Source organism: Camelus dromedarius, chromosome 13 (genome assembly GCF_036321535.1).
Source record: "Camelus dromedarius isolate mCamDro1 chromosome 13, mCamDro1.pat, whole genome shotgun sequence".
Taxonomy (NCBI): Eukaryota; Metazoa; Chordata; class Mammalia; order Artiodactyla; family Camelidae; genus Camelus; species Camelus dromedarius.
Window position 1 is genome coordinate 57,040,268 of NC_087448.1, and position 20,756 is coordinate 57,061,023.

General features: G+C 40.6%; 1 protein-coding gene across 3 annotated transcripts in view; it reads left to right on the plus strand.

Annotated features, from left to right (window-relative positions):
- Nucleotides 1–9,437, plus strand: part of RNASEH2B (ribonuclease H2 subunit B) — a 61,839-nt gene extending 52,402 nt beyond the window's left edge. For 2 of the 3 annotated variants that reach the window (XM_064493181.1, XM_031465978.2), the window contains one exon: nt 8,881–9,437. In XM_064493181.1, the coding sequence (XP_064349251.1) occupies nt 8,881–8,913 (33 nt within the window). In that variant the 3' untranslated portion in view covers nt 8,914–9,437. Of the gene's footprint in view, nt 1–7,070; nt 7,197–8,880 lie in introns of all 3 variants that reach the window. The other variant, XM_031465977.2, reaches the window with a different exon arrangement.
- Nucleotides 9,438–20,756: the final 11,319 nt, after the last annotated feature.

A 20,756-nucleotide genomic window follows, 5' to 3' on the forward strand; every position in this document is an offset into this window, starting at 1 on the left:
TGCTTTTCTGTGTATGGTAAGATGCAAGAGTCTGGGTTCATTGAAATTACTCATTTGATATGCACCTTAAAAATCTAGGACCAGTATCCTGTATTTTTCCATCCTGAATCCCCTCAGGGCACACCTTAGGGGGCAGCTGATGGCTCGATAGTGGGTAACATTTATCATGTACTGAAATGCAGGTGACGTTTTTTTGTCCACAGTAATAATATTGTTTGTTTTTTTCACAATTTACCTACCACTTACCATTTTATAGAGAATTATTTGTTTATGTCCTCTATTAAATTATTGGAGTGTCAGTATATTTCTCATTTATTCTAAAAGTATTCTGTAACTTAAGGACATTATTTTTTTGTCCACCATGTTTATTGTAAATTTTTTTTTAGTTTGTAATTTGTCTTTAATTTTGTATATTTTTCTGTCATGGACATATTTTAGTTTTTACGTAGACATACACAGGAACTTCTCCTTTACATAGATGTTATACTTAGAAAGTTGTTTCCCTTTATAGGAAAGGTTAACTAGTCACTTATGTTCTTGTATTTTTTTTAAGTGAAGTATAGTTGATTTACAATATTATGTTAGTTTCTGGTGTACAGCATAGTGATTCAGTTATACATATATATTCTTTTTCATATTCTTTCTCTTTATAGGTTATTACAAGTTATTGAATACAGTTCCCTGTGCTATACAGTGGGACCTTGTTTATCTATTTTAAATATAGTAGTTTGTATCTGCTAATCCCAAACTCCCAATTTATCCCTCCATTCCCCTTTGGTAACCATCAGTTTGTTTTCTTCTAATTTTTAATAGTTAATTTTTTTGTTTTATATTGAATTACTTTAATCATCTAAAAAATTTCTATTTAAATATGCTGCGGGATAAAGCTCTAATATGATTATTATCTTACTTCTTTATTTTTTCCATTAGATTTGTAGGATTATTTTGCCAGATTTTAAGAGTAAATTCTAATGGGATTTTTATTGAGATTTTTGTTAGACCCATGAATTATTTTGAGAAAAACACATCTTTACAAAATTCAGTGTTCTTATTCATTAATATAATATTTCTCTACATTTCCTAAAATCTTAAACATATCTTTTGCCAGCATTTGGTTCTTCACCTTCATGTAGGTTCTAGATACCTCTTTTAGGAGTATCTCTAGGTATTTTTGTTGCTATTAAAGAAATCTTTTGTTTCAGTTATATCTTCTAACTGGCTATTTTGTGGTAAGTTTTTACATTTTCATATATTTGTATCTTAAATAACTAGTAAACTATTAATTTAATTTTTAATTTTATTCATATTGGATTTTCAACACATAGTAAGGTACATAATCTTACTTTTTAAAAATTTGTGTGCAATTCTTTATGATAGGTGTACCTCTTTTAGATCATATCTTATGAGTGAGACTATCTAGAACAGTATTGAAGAGTATATGTGATAGTAGTTATCTTTGTCTAATTCGTGATTTTATTAATGTGCGTTACCATTAATTCTGACACTAGCTGTTGTTAATGTGATAAAGAATATCTATCTTTGGTATTTCCTCTTATACTTACTTTCCATAAAGTTTTAATTAGTAATTGGTGTTGGTTGTTATCAGATCTCATTTTGGCACCTCTTGAGATGACTGTGGAGTTTTTATCACAGTTAAACTCTGCCTGAGTCCGTACACTAAACCCCACCTGGCTGTAGGTAAAGGAGAGCATAGTGGATGCCCCATCTCTGGTTTAACTATTGTCAAATCTAGTTCTCAGATAGGTTTTCTAGGCTTTTATTTAGAATTTTTGCATCTGTATTCAAAAGCAATATTGCTATTAGGTTTTAGTGTTAGAATTATGCTAGCTTTCAACCTTTCCCAATGTTCTGGAAGGAATAATTTTGCATAATAATACTCTATTTCTGGAAAATTTTAGAGAACATCAGTGGTAAAACTGTCCAGCACTGAGCCTTCTTTTATTGTCTTCTTTATTCTGGAAGAATTACTCACCTGTTTCTTGTCTTACTTGACACTTTTGAAGAGTGCAGACTGGTTATTTAGTAGAATGTTCCTCACTTTGAGTTTGCCTAATGTTTCCTCTTGATTTGATCCAAGTTTTAGCGTTTGGGCACCCACAGAAGTAATAATGTGTCTTTCTCAGTGCACCATGTCAGGAGTCACATGATCCAATACCAGGGATGTTCACTTTGATCACTTGATTAAGGTGGTGTCCACCAGGTTTATCCACCGTAGAGTTATTATTTTTCTCTTTATAATTAATAAGTAATTTGTGGGCAAGTACTCTGGGACTTGTAAGTATCCTACTCCTCATCCAACATTCACCCACAGGTTTTAAAATGAAACTACTGATGATTTTTCCAACTCCATCACTTCTTCTATATTTATTTCTTTCACATTTAGTTGGCTTTTTTCTAGAAGGAAGAGTTTTCCCTTCTCTACTTATTTATTTATTTATGAGCTTATATCAGTATAGACTTGTAGACTATTTTATCCAGTGAGTAAATTACATTATTCTGTTCCTCATATGGTCCCTTGCCAGTGGGAGTCCCTGCAAGCTGGCTGCTGTTATCTTTTTGGTATGTTTCCATTATTTTTTTATAATACTTCATTACTTCTTCTACAAGAAGGTATTCCAGGCTCTTTGTGTACTTTCCCTGCCAAGCCCTGGAATGAGCCTTTTCCCCCCAAGAGGCCAGGGTTTCTTTTAGAGGAGAATGGCATTTAGAAACCAAGATCCAGGCAAGAGGTGTGATCGTTGCTACTAGTGACCTCTGCGCGTGGGTATCTGTACATTTCCTGTATCAGGCTGAAGAGGTTCTCTTCTCAGTTCACTGTGAGTTTTAATCATGAAAGGGTATTGAATTTTGTCAAATAATTTTTCTTTATCTATTGAGATGACCTCACAGTTTTCCTTTAGTACAGGAATATCTTTTAGTATGTGAAATATAATGATTGATTTTTGAATGTTAAACTTTACATTCCTAGGATAAACCCTGCTTGCTTTTTTTGTATATATAATTGTGTTTTATTTCCTAACATTTTGTTAAGGATTTGTGTATTTCCATTCATGAGGGATATTGGTGTATAGTTTTCCTTATTTGTTGATTTTGTCTAGTTTTGGCATCCGAGTGAAACTGGCCTTATAAAATGAATTGAGCAAAGTTCACCTGTTTTCTGAAAGAATTTTTGTGAGATTATTTTTTCCTTTTATGTTGGACAGATTCACCAGAATTTTTTCCTTTTATGTTTTATGGGCCTGGAATTTTTTTTTTTCTGGGAAGTTTTTAACCACTAATTCAATTTCTATAATAGATAGAGAGCTAGTCTAATTTTCTCCTTTTTCTTGTGTCAGTTATAGTAATTTATGTCTTTCAAGAAATGCGTCTGTTTGATCTAGTTGTCAGACTTACTGGCGTAAGTTGTTTCTTATATATTAGCCTATTTGTGTCTGCGAATCTATGGTGATATTCCTTCCTTCATACCTGAGTTAGTCATTTGTGTCCCTTTTTTGTTGTTTTGGTTATTTTCATCAAATTTAGAACATTTCTGGTCAGTAGTTCTTTAAATATTTTTCTGTTCTCCCCCCCACCCCTTGTCCCATCCCTTTGACTTCCAGGACTCCAATTACATGTATGCTAAACCACTTGATGTCCCACGGGCCCGTTTAACTGAGTTTCTATTCTTCTTCTTTATTTTCAATTTTATTTTGTCTTGTATTTTCTTCTTATATTTTCAATTGCACTTTGTCTTTTATCTCAGTTAGTGAATTTTTATTTCATATGTTGGAATTTTCAGGTCTAGATGTTCCATTCAGTTGTTTTTTATATCTTCCCATTTCTCTCATCATTTGTGTTTTTCTTTAAATAGTTCATTATAGTTACAATAGCTGCTTAAATGTTCCTATCTGCTAATTCCAACATCTCTGACATTTCTGTGCCTATTTCTTTTCTTTTGTCTTTACTGTTTTGTTTTGAATTAGATTTAGGGGAAAGATGCAAAAACAGTAGAGTGTTTACATATACCCTTCACCCAGTTTCCTCTAACCTTAACACCTTACAAAACCAGGACATTTACAGTAATACAGTACTATTAACTAATCTACTCCCTTATTTGAGTTTCACCTATTTTTACACTATTGTTTTTCTATTCCAGTATCCAGTCCATCCTTCCACATTGCATTTAGTTGGCATATCACCTCTGCTTTTTTCTAATGTGTCTCTCAGTCTGTCTTTGTCTTTCAGTGACCTTGATATTTTGAGAGTACTGGTCAATTATTTTGTAAAATATCCCTCAAGTTTTGAGATACCTTGAAATTATGTTAATATCCTGTTTCTTGTGATCATTTCATAATACTTATAACTAATGATCCTAATAACAACAAACACTGTACAGCATCTATGTGTTTGGCACTGTTCTGAGCACTTCACACATAACCACCCATTTAATCCCCACAACAGCTGTAGTTGTAGGGCAGGCTGCCATGGGAGCCAGGATACTGACACTCAACCCAAAGGGCAAAGAAAGGCTTCTTCAACCCCTGAATTATCATCCCTATTGAAGGTAAGCTCCTTAACAGCAGGAACTCTGTACTGTTCAGGTTTGTGTCTTGCACAGTGCTGGGCACAGAGTATGCGATTGGTAGATGTTGAGTACATGACAGGTGGATGGGCTGAATAATCTAACCAGTGTCCTCACTAGTTGAGACGTGAGGTAATCAATTGATCAATCAATTAATCAGTCTGTACTGGACAGCTCAGACAAGTGTTCCGCAGTGCAGTACTGGGGTCCTTGACACCTTATGGCTGAACTTTGAAATTCAAGGTTCATTCTGAGCGGGTTTTCTCTGGTGCTCTTGAATCTGAATTCCATGGACACATTCATAAAGTCCTTGTAGAGGTTTAATAGAAATAAATAGATATAATATTTAATCTATAGATAAAAGGCTGTGAGTTTTCTTGTCAGTTGATTAAACTGTACTTACTGTAGTCATTTTGTGTCACAACATTTGAAGTTAGAATACATTGTTTACATCTGTGCTAATGTTAATAAGTTGCTTTTATATGGCATTTAGAGATTATTTATATCAAACCTGCAACCTAAATTATTGAAGTTTGAAAACATATGTGATGTTTATAAACTTCTTGTCTTCCCACAAGCTTTTATTTTTTTTCCAGTTTTACTGAGGTATAATTGGCTAATAACAAATTTCAAGTATATAGTACAGTATTATTAACTGTAATCACCATGCTATACGTTAGATCCCAGGAGCTTTAAGTAGGAGCAACATCATGACTTAGCCAGAGATTAAATGGAAATTTGGGAAATCATCAATTTTGTTTTCTTCCACATTTGACTTGACTTTTGATGTCAAAATGAAGATTCTAATCTTCTTCGCAATGTGCAGTGTTAACTAGGAGTTGGATAGTAATTGAAGAATGAAACACTAAAGGTGTTACGCATGCCAAGTGCTGTTTTGGGGAATAGTATTAGGAACAAATCAGTGTGGGCTTATTTAATACACACGTATACACAAATAGACACACATATACACACACACCTATATACAAATAGACACATGCACATATACACATAAGCACCCACAAACGTATATACATATACACACACTTACGCATATATGTCCTATCCTTCTTTCAAATTCTTTAAAGAATTTCAAACAAGAGACTTTTAAGACTTTATTACAGCAAACCTTGGGCTCCTTTACCTTACTCAAATCCTGTGGCCCTTTGCTTCTCTTACTCACATCATTTATCTTTTTGATTAATGTACTGAGTTTGGGGAAAGCTTCGAAAAATTTCTGCAAACTCTAAAACCACTTGTGTACACACACAAGAGCCTCCATAGTTTTCATCAAACCACACGTTTTTCTGAACCTGATCTCAGATTCCCAGTGTTCTTTCCTTTATTGTGTCTGGTTTGTCTTCCATTTAAACTTTCCTCGTACTCTGGCTCCCCGGCTCTTCCATCTTCCAGGTTTGTGCTTCTCTGGTTCTGACTCCCAGGGAGATTCCCCTCCAGCAGGTTTAACGTGGGTGTCAAGGGGAACCGCCGTCCCTTAGTTCAGGTCTGTTTTGAACGTGCCGCCGACCGTTCCCGGGATCCTGTTTCTCTTACTTGGGGCCTTAGCCAGACACAAAGGCAGTTTGGAAGTGAGAAGCTAAAATGTACCCATTTACTACCTAAATGTACAGTGTTTATACTACATGCAAACTTACGACTATAACAGTAAACAGATACCATAGTCTTTAAAAATGTAAATGAAGAGAAAAATGGGCAACCATGTTTCCAAGTAAACTAAAAAGTTTATTTTTAAAACTGACACAAATGAACTTACGTACAAAACAGGAACAGACTCACAGACATAGAAAACAAACTTACAGTTACCAAAGGGGAAAGGGTAGGGGAGGGATAAATTAGGAGTTTGGGATCAACAGATACAAACTACTATATGCAAAATAGATAAACAACAAGGTCCTACAATATAGCACAGGGAACTATATACAATGGCTTGTAGTAAACTGTAATGAAAAATCTGAAAAAGAATACATGTATGTATAATTGAATCACTGTGCTGTCCACCAGAAGCTAACACAACATTGTAAATCAACTATAATTCAATTTTTAAAAATTTTTTTTAAGTTTACCTTTGAAAAAAGTAAAATAATTGGTCTAAAAAGACCAATTAATTTAAAGGAGCTGGATGTATCCTTGGCTGCAGTCCCAGTCTTGCTTTAACTGACCCATGGACAAACCACCAGCATGGCTGGCCACAGTTGTGAGATGAGACTAGATCGTCGAGACATTTGATGTCCTTCCGTCCCTGCAGTTGCTGTGCTCAAGGAGCCTCATCTCCTTCACACTCGTGAGGCACATTCATTCCCTTTCCCCAGAGGCCGAACTTTGACTTTTGTTACGCACTAGGAAGTCATCCCTTCACCAGATTGGGAAGACAACGTCTTCGCATAGGTTCAGATTGACTTTCTCTGTTCTCAAAGTTGATCTAACTTGACCAGCTGCCTTATGTCACTTTTTTTTTTTTCCCAAACAGCCTTTCTCTGGGACTAATTTAAAATCTCGAACATCTCCAGAGTTAGCTGCATTATACAGTCAAACCTCTTGGTGGAAGACAAGGAGCTCAGGGTCGTGGAAGACAAGGAGCTCAGGATCTAGGAAGGCAAGTGACAGGCTGTTTTCTTAGTGTCCTTGGAAGGTGTCCACAGGCTTTGACCTTGTCTGAATAAGGAAGAAATTATTAGATTCATACACTTTTTTATACACAGATTTTATACACTCCTCCAGTTTATACACTCCTCAGGGTCATTAGATTGATGAAAAGTGCCTCATGTTTAATAGCACATTTCAGTTTTTACAGCAATCCCATGTCCGTAGTTAATCTTTACAACAACCCTCTAAGGTGGACCAGAAGGGGGTGTATCCCTGTTTTAAAGACGGTCAAAGTCAGGTCGCCCAGACTGTAAGTGGCCCAGCCCCAGGCTGCCCTTCCACCCTCAAGCCCGGCCCTCTCTCCTTTTTGCCTCCCCGAGGTTCTTATCCTCATCACCATGTGTATATCTTCTGGAGTCTGTTTTAATTGTGAATGTTATCTTAAGAAAGGAAAAATCAGATTTATTCTGCTTAGTCTTCTTGCTCTATTCGTAATGAATTCTGCCGGTCAATTTATCTCACTCAGCCGTGAGGCACAGCTTCTACTCAGCTGGTGCATTTGCATGTCAAGTCTTTCATTCAGCTGTCAGCTTTTTCGCATCTACTGTACTTTCGTTAATAAATGTTATTTTGATGGTCTCACACTAATCAAGCCCATTTGAGATGGGGAGGGGGTGGAGGGAAGCACCAAATGTGATTTAGAGAAGAATCAGCTTCGTGGACGTTAAAAGAATGATTACCTTACCCATGTGTTTCAATCAGAACGTGTAAAATTAAAGTTAGTCAAGTTATTAGTTCTTTCAAAAGAAAAAAGGCAGCAAAGGATAAGTTTAGATTCATTTATTCTTTCAAGAACATACACTGAGCACCTGCTATGTGCCAAATGTTGATCTGGGCACTAGAAAGGCAGGTGTCTGGGTGGCAAACAAAAATACCTGCCCTCCAGAAGTTTCTGCTCTAGGGGGCAGATAGGCTGGGCTGTCAGGTATTGCCAGGGGCTATGGATAAAGCCAAGCAGGAGCTGGACAGGGTCCCGGGTGGTCGGGGAAGGTCTAACCTCTGTCACAGCTTACCCACGTTAGGGCAGAGAAGTCTGATTTCCATCAACATCTCTTTCGATAACTTATAGCTCCAGAATAAATTATGTTTGACTTTGTACTCAGTAAGAAACCAGCTTTTAGTAATTAAACTTGTTCAGTGGCATTCTTCAGGATATTAAGGACTACTATCACCAGCAAGTCTATCTTTATCTCTTTTTTTACACAATGGATCTACATAAGGAAACGAAAAGAAAAAGTGGTTTAAGAATTATTCATCTTAGAAACTTTTCTGTGTGTTTCATGCATTTCCTTTTTTTTTTTATTTTCCTAGAATGAGGGTGTTTATTCCATAAGTTTGGGCAACCTTAGCATTATTTTGTAGTTCAGTCCTTGGAACACTGGAAGAAGAATATGTATCTCCCCCAACACACACACTCTCTCCAGGGGTATTAGCCCTAGAATGAGGTCGCCCCGACGGAAACCCCTTCCTTTGCCTGAGGTCTTCTCTTAGAAGCAGAAGTGCACAGCTGCTGATCTCAGGACTAAACCAGCCAGCCTTGCTTTTCTGTTCTAGAAGCTGCAGGTGGTCCTTGGAATTTCAGGTAACTGCTTCTCTACACCAGGACAAAACATCTGTTTTCCTTTTCTCTCTAGGTGGCAGCACAAAGACAGAAAAGGGACAAGTGACAGCAGGTCCACACAAGGCTTGGCTGCTCCTCATGTAATTTAAGACACTCCCAAAGGGCTACAACTTTTTCTTCTGCACTTTCTAGAAAAATCACGAAGTGCCAAAAGATGTATTTCAAAGGACTAACCATAAAAGCTGTGTTTGTTTGACCAGTACCCCTGGTCTGTTCAGCAGCCACAGTTTCCCCTGGAGGTGCCACTGTCCTGGAGCTAGAAAGCACCCCAAGTGCGAGCTGCCCTGAGGAATTCAAGCCACATCACCCCTGCCGACCGACTGTAAAGGTGTGGATTCTTACAGTCTAGTGCTTCAGATTTCCAAAAGTTGGGAGGAGAAGGCTCATTGTGGAATTTGGGTTATTTCTTAAGCCTGACCACGGTGGCTGGGTGTGCTTGCCTGGGACTGGGAGAGTGTGGTGACTGTAAGTACACCATTCCACACCAGGAGCTTTTCTACTCTTACTTAAAAAAAAAAAAAAAAAAAAAGCCTGACCTTTCTTTACTCCTTATCAGTTTGGCAGCTTCTAGTTCATAACAATACCTGAACATGTGCATTTTATGATCTGCTGGAGTTGTAACCATTGCTTCATTTTTAAAAGCTTTGTCCAATATGTGTGTTATTATTATTTTTTAGAGTGGAGGCATTAGATATGGGGGGGAAGTTAGAAGTAGATGCCAAAAAGTAATTTAGTGGGAATTCTGGTGCATAGTGACTCTGTTTTAGGGGCAGTGGGAGGTTTTGTGCACATATATCCAGGCATCTGGGCTGTCTCGTCAGCTTGACCTGCAAGAGGATGAGGGGGGACGGCGCTCAGGTCACCTTCCTGCATTCAAGACAGGACCCCAGACCTCTTCTTCGGGAAACTATTATGTTTCTGATTCTCTGACTCCATCAGGTAAGTAGGTTCTGCAAAGTACACTGTAATGTTGTTACATAGCTCCTTTCACACCTAGAAACTTTTAACATTCCCGCGCGCCTGTGGTTGATCGTCTTGGGTAGTTGTAGTGAGTCCTCGTCCCCAAAAACCCAATTCTAGGAAGTCAGTTAAGGAATTCGGGATGTATTACAGGTTTACAAATTACCTGTTTGAAATCTAGGCCATATGAGTAAGAACCAAGACCCTGGGAGAGTTCAGCACACAGTTGTGGAGTTAAAATCCAGCTTTTTCTGCCCATTCCTTGCATAATCCCAAACACTGTCCTTGGAGGTCAGTACACGTATATTTTGGCCCAAAGCAGCTGCCAACCCTGGAGTTTCCTGTGGAGGATGTTGTGTGTCCTTGAGCAAATCAGTTCTCCTTTCAGGACCACATCTCAAGGCAGGAGAGCCACTAGGGTGATGGCTGTCCCCTCCCTCCCCTACTGCAGGGGGACCGCCCCCTCGGGAACTTCTGTGTGGGCTCTGTGCTCCCACTTGTGGGACGCTCCCCCAGCGTGAGAATGACTTGTTGGGATGGTCCTGTGCCTTCTCCTGGCTCCACTTATCAGCTATGTTCCCAGCCCTCTGCTCCACCCCTGCCTACCCCGTCAACAAACACACACACACACACACACACACACACACACACACACATGCATTGCTTGGAATTTAATCCACCCCTTGATGGCCACAGCCACTGGATACTGATGACACCTAAGTTGTCACTAGTAGCCCACTCTCACCAGTACCCAACCTTGTAGTCCACCAGCCTCTGAATTGGGAAGAGCTACTAACATTTTAAATGCGACACACCTAAAATTACAAAAATTCATTATTTCAGAGGGGAAGGTATAGCTCAGTGGTAAAGCGTGTGCTTAGCACGCACAAGGTCCTAGGTTCGATCCCCAGCACCTCCGTTAGTAAATAAGTAAATAAACCTATTTAAACCACCCCAAAAAAGTATTATTCTTTTTCTTCACACAAGTAATTCATGATGCTTCCTCCAAAAGTTAAAAAGACAGAGAAAGCAAAAGCAGTCCCCACCCCACAGGCTCCTCTAGGTAACTGTATCCTTGGCTCCAAATGAGGTCATTTACTTTGTTACCTGATTTTCAATATCCAGTTTATCCTTTTTCTAGCTGGCAGCTCCCTAGTCACTTTTCATGCAGTTGACTCGTGGTTTTACCTAAGAATCAAACCCTATAGATTCCTCCTTCAGAAATGCTTCCCGGGAGAGAAGTGCTTCCCGGCACCCTCACAGAAGCCCCCTCCTCCCCATGCCCGCTGTCCCCCGTGAGCGCAAGGCCACGTGCCACCTGACTGTCCGCTGTCATGAGGGCAGGCACCACGTGGTCCAGGTCTCCCCGCCCAGAGCTGAGCGTGTTCAGTCTGTTCTACACTCAGCGTAAGAGTCACTGATGCACAGATAAAATGAGGTGCTCCTTGCCTATTAAACTGTCCAGGACTTATAGAAACTGTCGTGCTGAGAGCCGGAGCAGGCGCGGGAGATGGGCACCAGGAAGGGTGCAGCTTCGGGGAGGCCAGATTGGAAACAAATGTCAAAAGCTTTCAGTGTTTGCACTCCCTCCTTTCCCCTCTCCCCTCTATCTCCGCCTTGACAATCACAGTTAACAAAGTGCAGGCCCCCACTCAAAGCCAATTTATTCTTATTTTTGGAAGGCTTGGTAAAATGTCTGTTTTCTGGTTTCCTAGTTCACAGCCAATAGGCAGGCACATCAATCAAAAGAAGAAATAACACTTTATCTCAACAGCATGGAAGGGCAGCCTCTGGGACAAGCAGGGGGAACCCAAAACCATGAAAATCAGGGTGATTTCAGAGCTGGTCAGGACTAAGAACATCCCCCTAGTACAGCACAGTCATTCCTGAGAATGTTTCCCACAATGATCAGCCGTCTACCCCACCACTCAGCTGTCCCCTCTCCCCCATGCATGCTCCACTTGACGTATAAAATGAAGTTAATGATTTTACTTTGAATATTTGGTAAGCGCTCATGAGCAGTGTTGACGGTGCACGTGTCATTTACTGTCTTGGGGACGCTCCCTCCTCCAGTAAGTGTAAACCCATCCAGTGCCGCCTCTGAACTGCTCTCTGGGGAAGACAGCGGGCTCCGAGGCACATCGCGTTAATTGGCAGGGCTGTGATTTCTCTCCTTCGTAGCGCCGAGCAGGGCTGCTCAGGGAATCCGGGGGCAGTGGGTAATAACTGGGTGAGGAAGGTCATCCCGGTCTTGAAAGTCAGCAGAGGAGTTTGGCTTTGAAGTGGATGGAAATGTAGATTCTCAAACAGAAGGGAGGAGCCGTGAAAAGAAGGAGAATTCCGTGGAGAACGCGGGCCTGGGCGGAGGGTTGGATTTCTGCAGGTGTGCTCCCAAAGGAGCAAAGAGAATTAACAACGCGTTTCCTGGTTCGGGGAATCCCTTTGGGATGTGATTTCACTTTTTCTCTTGATGCTGTGGCCTAAAGGTGGCAGTGGACGTGCCGAGGTGGTAGGGGACATGCCGCCCCACGGAGAGCGCACGAAGGCTCTGGGGTCGTGGCCTATCCAGAGCCTTGGCTGGCGTGGGGCAGGCCTGGGCCGGCAGGAGTGGGGTCAGCAGACCTCACTGACGCAGGTGCTAACACAGGCGTTAGCCTTCAAAGCCCTAGAGTGGGTTTTACATTGTTAACAAGCCGGGCAGAGGTGACTAATCACTGAACGGGCACTAATCACTTGGCGGCTCATTTATCTTCCCCATGAATGCTTTTCAACACAAGCGTTTACATTTCCAAAGAATAAAGACTTGTAAAAAGGCTGGTGGAGTTTATGGTGGCAGGAAACTGGTTCCCAGTTTGCTCTGCTGACAGGTTTATAAGGCCAGGGAAGTTCATACGGTAAAATGAATTTCTAAGCAAATGTATTTTTAGGAAATAAATTGTTCACTTAAAAAAAATACCAAGGTTATTTGCACTGATTTCACTAGTGCACAATGAAAAACTGTCAAAAGGCAGTAACTTATTTTTTTTAATGTGAACAGAAGCACCAGTGTTTTTGTTTGTCTTGTTTTTAAGGAATGATCTGGGTAAAAGACGCCTTGGGCCTTCGAAGAAATCTAATTGGTCTACTTTTTAAATGGATGATTTGCCTAAATAATTTTATTAAAGTGTTTGTTAGTAAATGAATACCACGTTGTTTAGAGTGTAGTGTCCAGAGCTCTAGCCTGGGTGGACAGAATGCAGTTACCTTAACACAGCCTGGATGTGGTCACCGGGGGACTGAGAGCAGAGGGGATGCAGGAATTCGGGTTGCATTCATGATGAGAGACTAAATCAGTTTCTATTAAAAATATTAAAAGGCCTGGTTTGTAAATAACCACCATGGAGATGGGAAGGGAGGCAGTGGCAGGGCGCTGGGACAGGAACTGTTACCCCGGCCCGCACATGTCAGGCAGGACAAGCCTACACGCCTGTGAGAGTTGCTCTGGGAAGAACGTTCAGCTCCAAAACCAGGAAGGCCAGGATTTCAGCCCGGGCTCTGCCACCCAGAGTAAGTTACTAAGCCCTTGTGCCCATTTTCCATGCCTCTAAAATGGAGCTGGTCATAGTACCTGCTCCCAGGAATATTAACACACGTCGAGTTCTGAGCACAGAGCCGGGACTGCAATGACTTCTCTCTGCGAGTTAGTTCTCTGCTTTTCACCTGAGGGCCCCAAACTGCACTCCTATCCAAGGAGCCTCGAGCCTGGATTCCTCCACCAGTGATCTGTTTCTTGGAGTTAAGCCTTGGGTTGTCCACCCTGTCTTAAGGCTTTAGAGAGCCTTTCCCCTCATTGGAAAAATGAGGTCCAGAGAGATAAAATGACTTGCCCAAATGATAAACTGAAAAAAAAAAAAAAAAAACCCGAATACTTTACATCTGAAACTGTGGGTTATCATCAGCTTAATCCATTTCACCTATAACTTGTCTTCACGCATCAAGGTTGTTTTAATTGTTGCTACAAAAGACCTGCATGTCCTCCAGGAAGCACGGAGCCCAAGCACGATGTTTGCCTGAGTTGTTTTCCAGAAACTTGGCATCACCTGTGTCTAGTTAAAGCTGAGCCAGTTAAGATTGGATGGACTATACTTCAATAAAAATATATTAAGAAAAAAAAAGACTGCATGGGACCACCGACCCTCCAGCTGGGCAGGCACGAGTGTCCTCTAGGTAACCTTTTGACATCAAAGGGCCGGGAACACCACCCTCAGATCAGGCCAATTGCCTCCTTTTTTGAGTGCGCAGAGGACTGTAGCTTAGTTACGCCTGCACAGAACGACAATTAACCCCACCTTTTCCCAGTCACTCTCCCCGAGCTCTGCACGCTCCGCGCGCCCATCCCATAAATACCCGCGCCCCTTGCCTTCAGGGACACGATGCTGGGGCCTCTTTGCTTGGCTGCGGCTCGTCGCTGCTAAACCTCAGTGTCTCAGCGTGTTTGGCCTGCTGAGCGTGAGGGCAAGATGATCCTGGTTCAGGAACAGATCCACTCAAGACTTTAAGCTACCTCTATGCTCTGGAAAATGAATTTTTTTTTTTTAAGACTTTAGAAATTAGCTGCTTCAATCCTTTAGGCTTTTCATGTTGAAACTTGAAATATTAGCACCTAGGTAGTTCTCTGTCCTGAAGATAGTGACAGGTCTGCCTGTCCTCTTTTCTTCTTCTTTGAAGTTGATGAAGAGAAAACCAGAAATGAAAATAAGATTTCCATTTTCAGCAAGACTGGGAGGAAGTTAAAACTGAGAATTGATGGAAGAGGTGGAAGGGCTGCAAACAGCAGGGGAGCTATAGGAGGAAAAAGAGGGGACAGTCGGGAGGGCAGAGATCAGAACGAGTCAGTAAAACGCACCTGTAAGAGGGGCGACAGGGTGAGGGCCAGAATCTAGGTACAAACGGGGCAGCAAGAACTCTCCTGGACCCAGTTTCGCTGTGCAAGGTAGAGGTGATGGGGTTTAAAAAAAAAAAAAAAACACATTTGTAGGGAAGGTCCTATCTACAAGCAGCAGGAAGGAAGAGGTGCTTTTTGAAATACCTCACAGCTGCCTGTCTTTATTGGCTGGGGAGAGGGTACCTGTAACCAGCACAAGACCTGGTTCCTCTCAAAAGTTCCCCCATAAACTCTGCTGCAGCTTCTCTCTGAAGCATCCAGATAGTAATATCTCGCGTGTATAGTTCCTGCGTCTTTCAGATACTTAAAACCACCACCAAAGGGAAGAAACTAACTACTTAATGATGGAGAACATGTAGCCCCCAGACCTTCTGGCGCCTAGGGGTTGAGCGTGTTGACCGCCCTGTGACGGCAACATCAATCAGAATTGAGCACAGCTGAGCACATACCCTGAAACCCCCCGCCCCTCCCTTACCTGGCCTTTAAATGTGCTTTGCTGAAACCCTTCGGGGAGTTCGGGGTTGGGGGAGCACCCTGTCCTTGCTCAGCCCTGCATGAAACATTTCTCTGCCCCAAACTCTGACATTTCAGTTTGGCCTCAGCGTGCAGTGGGTACACAAACTTGCCTTTGGTAACAATAACAAGACAATAGTGTGTGAGCTGGGGAGGTCCGGGGTAGAAATGGGAGGAGGAAAAAGAAACTATCAAAGAAGTAAGGATGAACTGAAAGGGAAAAAAGACCCTAAAAGCTTAAGTAAGGCACTTAGAGGGTCAAACTGAGAAAACCAAACAAAATGAAATGGGTACGAGTATAGGAAAGATTACACAGGGCACACGAAGTGAGCATAATACTGATACAAAAGCCTGGTAATAACTATACGATTAAGAAAAACAAACTTTAAAATACTGACGCAAAAACACAAAACAAAATCTTACCAAAAAGACTCAAGCAACTCATTAAAAGAATAATGCAATGTGACAAGGTGGCGTTCATTCAGCATGAAGATAGTTCAACATTAGGAAGTCTACTTATGGGACTTCACCATATTAATGATCAAAGAAAAAACACGCATTTATCTCTAGATGCTTAAAAGATGTCCAAAAGTAAAATTCAATTTCCATTATTGATCTAAAAAATTCAGTGAATTAGGAACAGATGTGTACTTCCCTAACCAACCAAATTGAAAGTCAACATGTTCAAGGGAGAAATACCAATAGCATGTTTATTAAAGTCAGAAATAAGATAAAAATCTTAGAAAACTAATTAGATATAAAACTGAAAAGTAAAGTTATCATAATTTGTATACTTGGATAACCTAAGAGGACTATCTGAAAAAGACGAAAATGAGATTTCAGTGAAGTGGCTTAATGCAAAATCTGTATGTAATTTTCAAAAGCTTTCATGCGTTTAAACAGCAATGTGTTAGAAGATGTAATGCAGGACAAGACCTTTTTACACTTAGAGCACAACAAAAAAAAAAGCTGAAGTAGCCAGGAGTAAACCTAAGAAATGTTCAGATCTCTATGAAAAGAATTTAAATTGATTCTGAAAGACACAAAAGCAGTCTTAAAGGCAAAGGTAGACCATATTCTTAGCTAAAAGCAGTGAATTTTATAAAGATGTCAAATCTTCCCAAATTACATGTCCCTGTGTATAATTCCACTTAATATACTACTGAGATAATTTTGTAATTAGTAACTTATATGCATCAGGACAAATTCCAAATAGATCACAGATTAAATGTTAAAAGATATAAGTTATAAACTTTGGGAAACTTAAATAAAATTCTTTATAGCAAAAATCAACATGAGCAAACTCCAGTGACAAGGGGGGGAAATATTTGTGCTTCATATCATAAAGAACTACTTTTTTTAGAAACTGAGAAGTAAAACAACAAGCCAATAGAAAAGCAGGCAAGGAAATACTTTTTAAATGAGTGGAAATAAACCAGACTGCAAATGCATTCATTCTTTGACTCACTAATTCCAGTTCTGGGAACTTACATACCTGCAGCTGTGTAACAAACCATTTAAAATACAATTTTAGAGTTTAGAACAATACAGAGTTTATCCCTCTCTGTTCTGTGGGTTGACTGGGCTCAGCTGGGCGCTGCTCATGGAGTTGCAGTCAGATGGGGGTTGGGCCGGAATCATCTGCCGTCTCCTGTCTTCATTGCCATGTCTGGGGTGCAGGCCAGCAGGACTGGAATAGCTGGGGACCAGTTGTGCGTCTCTCTGCGTAGCTAGCTTGGGCTCCCTCACAGCATGGTGGTCTCAGGGGAATCAGACCTCTCCCCAAGTACTTGGCCCCCCGGGGGGAGCATCCTGAGCGAGAGGATGTAGGAACAGCCAACTTCTTCGTGCCTGACCCACAAACACAGCCTCACTTGCCCTGTATTCTGTTGGCCAAACACGTCACTAAGGTCACCACATCTTCAAGAATCCACCTCTTAACGGAAAGAGGAGCAAAGAATTTGGGGCCATCTTTAACGTGCCACATGATGAAAACATGTGTGGTGGTTTGAGGGGGGAAAAATGAGGCTACTCTATTCTGACATAGAAAAACTCCAGGTTTTATTGTTAAGTAAAAAAAACGCTGAGTGGAGAACAGTATAAATAGTATCTTTTGAGTAACACGGGAAGGAGTGGGGAATGAACACCTATGTGTGACTTCTATTTTCTTAAAATATAAACAAATCAAAATGTCAATGACAGCAATGGGTGTACAGGTGTAGAGTTCGGAGAAAGATCTCTTAATGTATGCCTCTTAGTATTTAATTTTTAAAGTGAATAGAAAAAATACTCAAACTGTCATACCTGTGCTGGCCTGAGAGGGGTGTTATTTTTCCTTCACTGTCAAACCCAAATTACCATTTAAAATACAACTTAAAATGTTGAAATTGTCTTTGAAGAAGATAGCCAGGGGTGTGCTGGCTCATGAAAGCCAACTGTTATATATTTATGAGTTTTGCAAACCATTTGTTAAACCACTGATAACTTAAAATCAACATGGTCGCTCATTCCAGTACATAAACATTAATTTCAGGTTGCAATGAGGGCAGAGAGGGAACTGGCAGGGGTGTTTTCTTATATAAGGCAATCAGGCACAATGTGGCACATGAAAGTAATATTGACTTCATCAGCGAGACAAGATTTCCACTTTTCCTATTTCTGTAAGAAACCATACAGACAGTGAGTGTATAAGGATGTTTTAATATTTATTGCACAATTAATGTGCAAGGCACCATCTCACTAATCATCCTAACAACTTCCTGAAGTAGGTACTATAGTGACTGCCACTCTACAGAGAGGAAATTGAGAATCCAGAGGTGGAAAGCGATTTGCCCAAGGCAATGAGCTGCAAGGCCAGACTCCAAATCTGGTGACTTGTCTCCAGTGCCCACTCGTTGAAACATCATGCTGGACACCCATTACATTATTATTTGGAAAACTCAGAAACACATGAAGGAGACGAATAAAGTCACCCATAATTCTAGCTCCTGAAGATGACCACTATTGACACGTTGATCTAAATTGGAGGCTTTCAACTGTTTCTCCAACCTGGTCCATCTGAGGACTGTGACTCACTTGTATGAGTAACTGGGGCTCAGTCTGAAAAGATTTTTCTCAAGGTATGAAGGCTGTAATCTGAAAAATCCCACATGTGGTTTTTATATGGCTTCTCATTTCTCTTAATAAAGGGAACGGTTTCTCAAAGGTCACATTGCCCATGATCAAATGTGAAGAAGTTTGATGTTTTTATTGGAATTTCCTGCCCTGTTGCTCCCCTATTGATCTATCCCTACCCTGTTTAGCCAGCGACTTGCTCTGCTAAGGTGCTTAGGAATTATGCAGATAGCTACAGAGTCACAATGCATGTTACCTGAGAGTCTGGTTAATATTCAAATATACATGCAAACCCAAGCACACATTTTTTGAAAGAGCTGGGTCAAAATCAGTTCTGATTTTGCCAATCACAGTCACTTTGAAAACATCACAAACACAAGATTATAATGATAATATTTTCAAATGTTTTTTTTAAAAAGAAGAAAAAGAAAACCAATTCCCTTTCAATCAGTTTTTTTGTTTTGTTTTGTTTTTTATGTTTTGTATCGTAAGATGATGGCCACAAAGACTTTGGATGGTTTTCTAAATGTGTTTATTTGGGAAGCTAAAACGGCTAATGATTGTGTGAGTGTATTTCTGATGCTCGTCAGTCACAGGCAAATCAGTTGACAGCTCAGGTTTCATTATCTCTGCAGATTTGGGCATCTTGAACTTTCAGAATGGCATTGGTTGAATCTGGGAAAATGTTAAAGATTTCTCCATAAACTGGTTTTTTGGGGGGGTGAGTGGGAGTTAAATGCTTAATTTAAAAAACTTTTTGATGTGAAGAACTTATAATGAAGACAGATCTCTTTGTGAAAAGATTATGCTTAATTACTGATCGTGGACGATAACCAGTTAAATCACATTAGCTATGACATATTTCGAGGCTTTTAACCTCCATTTTAGTTCTTCATTTAAAAAGTTTTAAATTTCTGACTTTTCATTGGTTTGTCCCATATTCTTTGCTCTGATTTTTCCCTTTTAGGTCATTAGTTCTCGGTCTCTGTGGAAGGAGACTTGCTGTGATGGTGGGTGCTTCAGTCTGGCTGGTCTGGCCCCCGGGATGATATTCTTGCTGCTTTGAGTTCCTGAGTGATCCATTTTTGAGTGACTTGTGATTTCAGTCTCTCTTGTGCTGATCACTACTGTTCTCGATCTTTTTAATTGAGGTCTTTATTGAAGAAGATATTTTAATGATATTTTTCATTTCTGCAATGCAAGTTGATTCGAATATTTGCAAACAAATGTATTCAGTAGAGATGAAAAAAGTCAAACTCATTTTTCTGTAAGCAGAGATTTAATTCTTAAGAGAAAGCTGATGCTTTAAAAAATGTTAAATTTCCTTAAGTTTTTCCACCCTTGAATAAGATAAAACAAACACCAGCCCAACCAGAACTTATCAGTCACTAGCAAATTAGTAGAAGCTGTGTCTCCTGACACCCTGCTTTGTTTAATATATTCTCTCTATAGTGGGGCCTCATTGGCCCTTGTTGATCCGAAAAGGCATTAGAGCCTTTTTTATTTTATCATATGCTTAGTTTAAAAAAATACTCTTTCTGAGAAATGAAATGTCTTCCCTTTTTCTCAGTTCCAATTGGCATCAGCTTTAGCCTAGTCCAAGGCAGTGGCACAGCGGGGAAATTCAGGGGCTGCCGGAGTCCGGGGCCAGGACTACAGCCTGCTCTGACTAGTTTTCCCCATGAGAGAAAAGGGCAGTGGGCAAGATTTGGGGGGCACTTTACTTTTTGGTAACATAGGTTCATTTCAGCCTGGTTTGGGACACCTTGGGTGATTAAATCTTACTGTGTATTTCAGACTCCAAACTAACTGGATATTTTAGGGTGAAAATTCATTTTTAACTTTTTAGATCTCTCCTGTTTAGTTCACTCCAATGATACTCATCTGATGGAAGGTGCTTTACCAGGGCACATGAGCAAGAGTGTATCCCTTGTCCTACTATCTGCTGGAATATTAGGAGGGTGCAACCCAGTGGCCAAGAGCTAAGACCAGAGTCCAGCAGGGCCAGACCTGAAGCCCAGTTCTTACCTCTGTGCCCATTTCTCTGTCTGGAATTGTGGATAATCATGGTGTCTATGTACACTTCCAGGACCAGGGCATGTGGCTGGTGCTTGGCACATAAGTACTCGACCAGCAGCAGCCACAATGATATTATCACCATAGCTCCCAGCATGAGGATCTATGTATCCAACACAGTGTTGACAGGAAGATGTTCCATCAGGTAGACACCAGGCTACAACCAGCCCCTCTTCTAAAGGCAACTGGAGCCCCCCTGTGTGGGGGAAGTGAAACAAGAAAATACTGAGACTTTGCATTTGGAAACTGGAAGACAGATGCGCTGAGCAGCGCCTGCCTCTGTGAATTGCACATTGTGATGG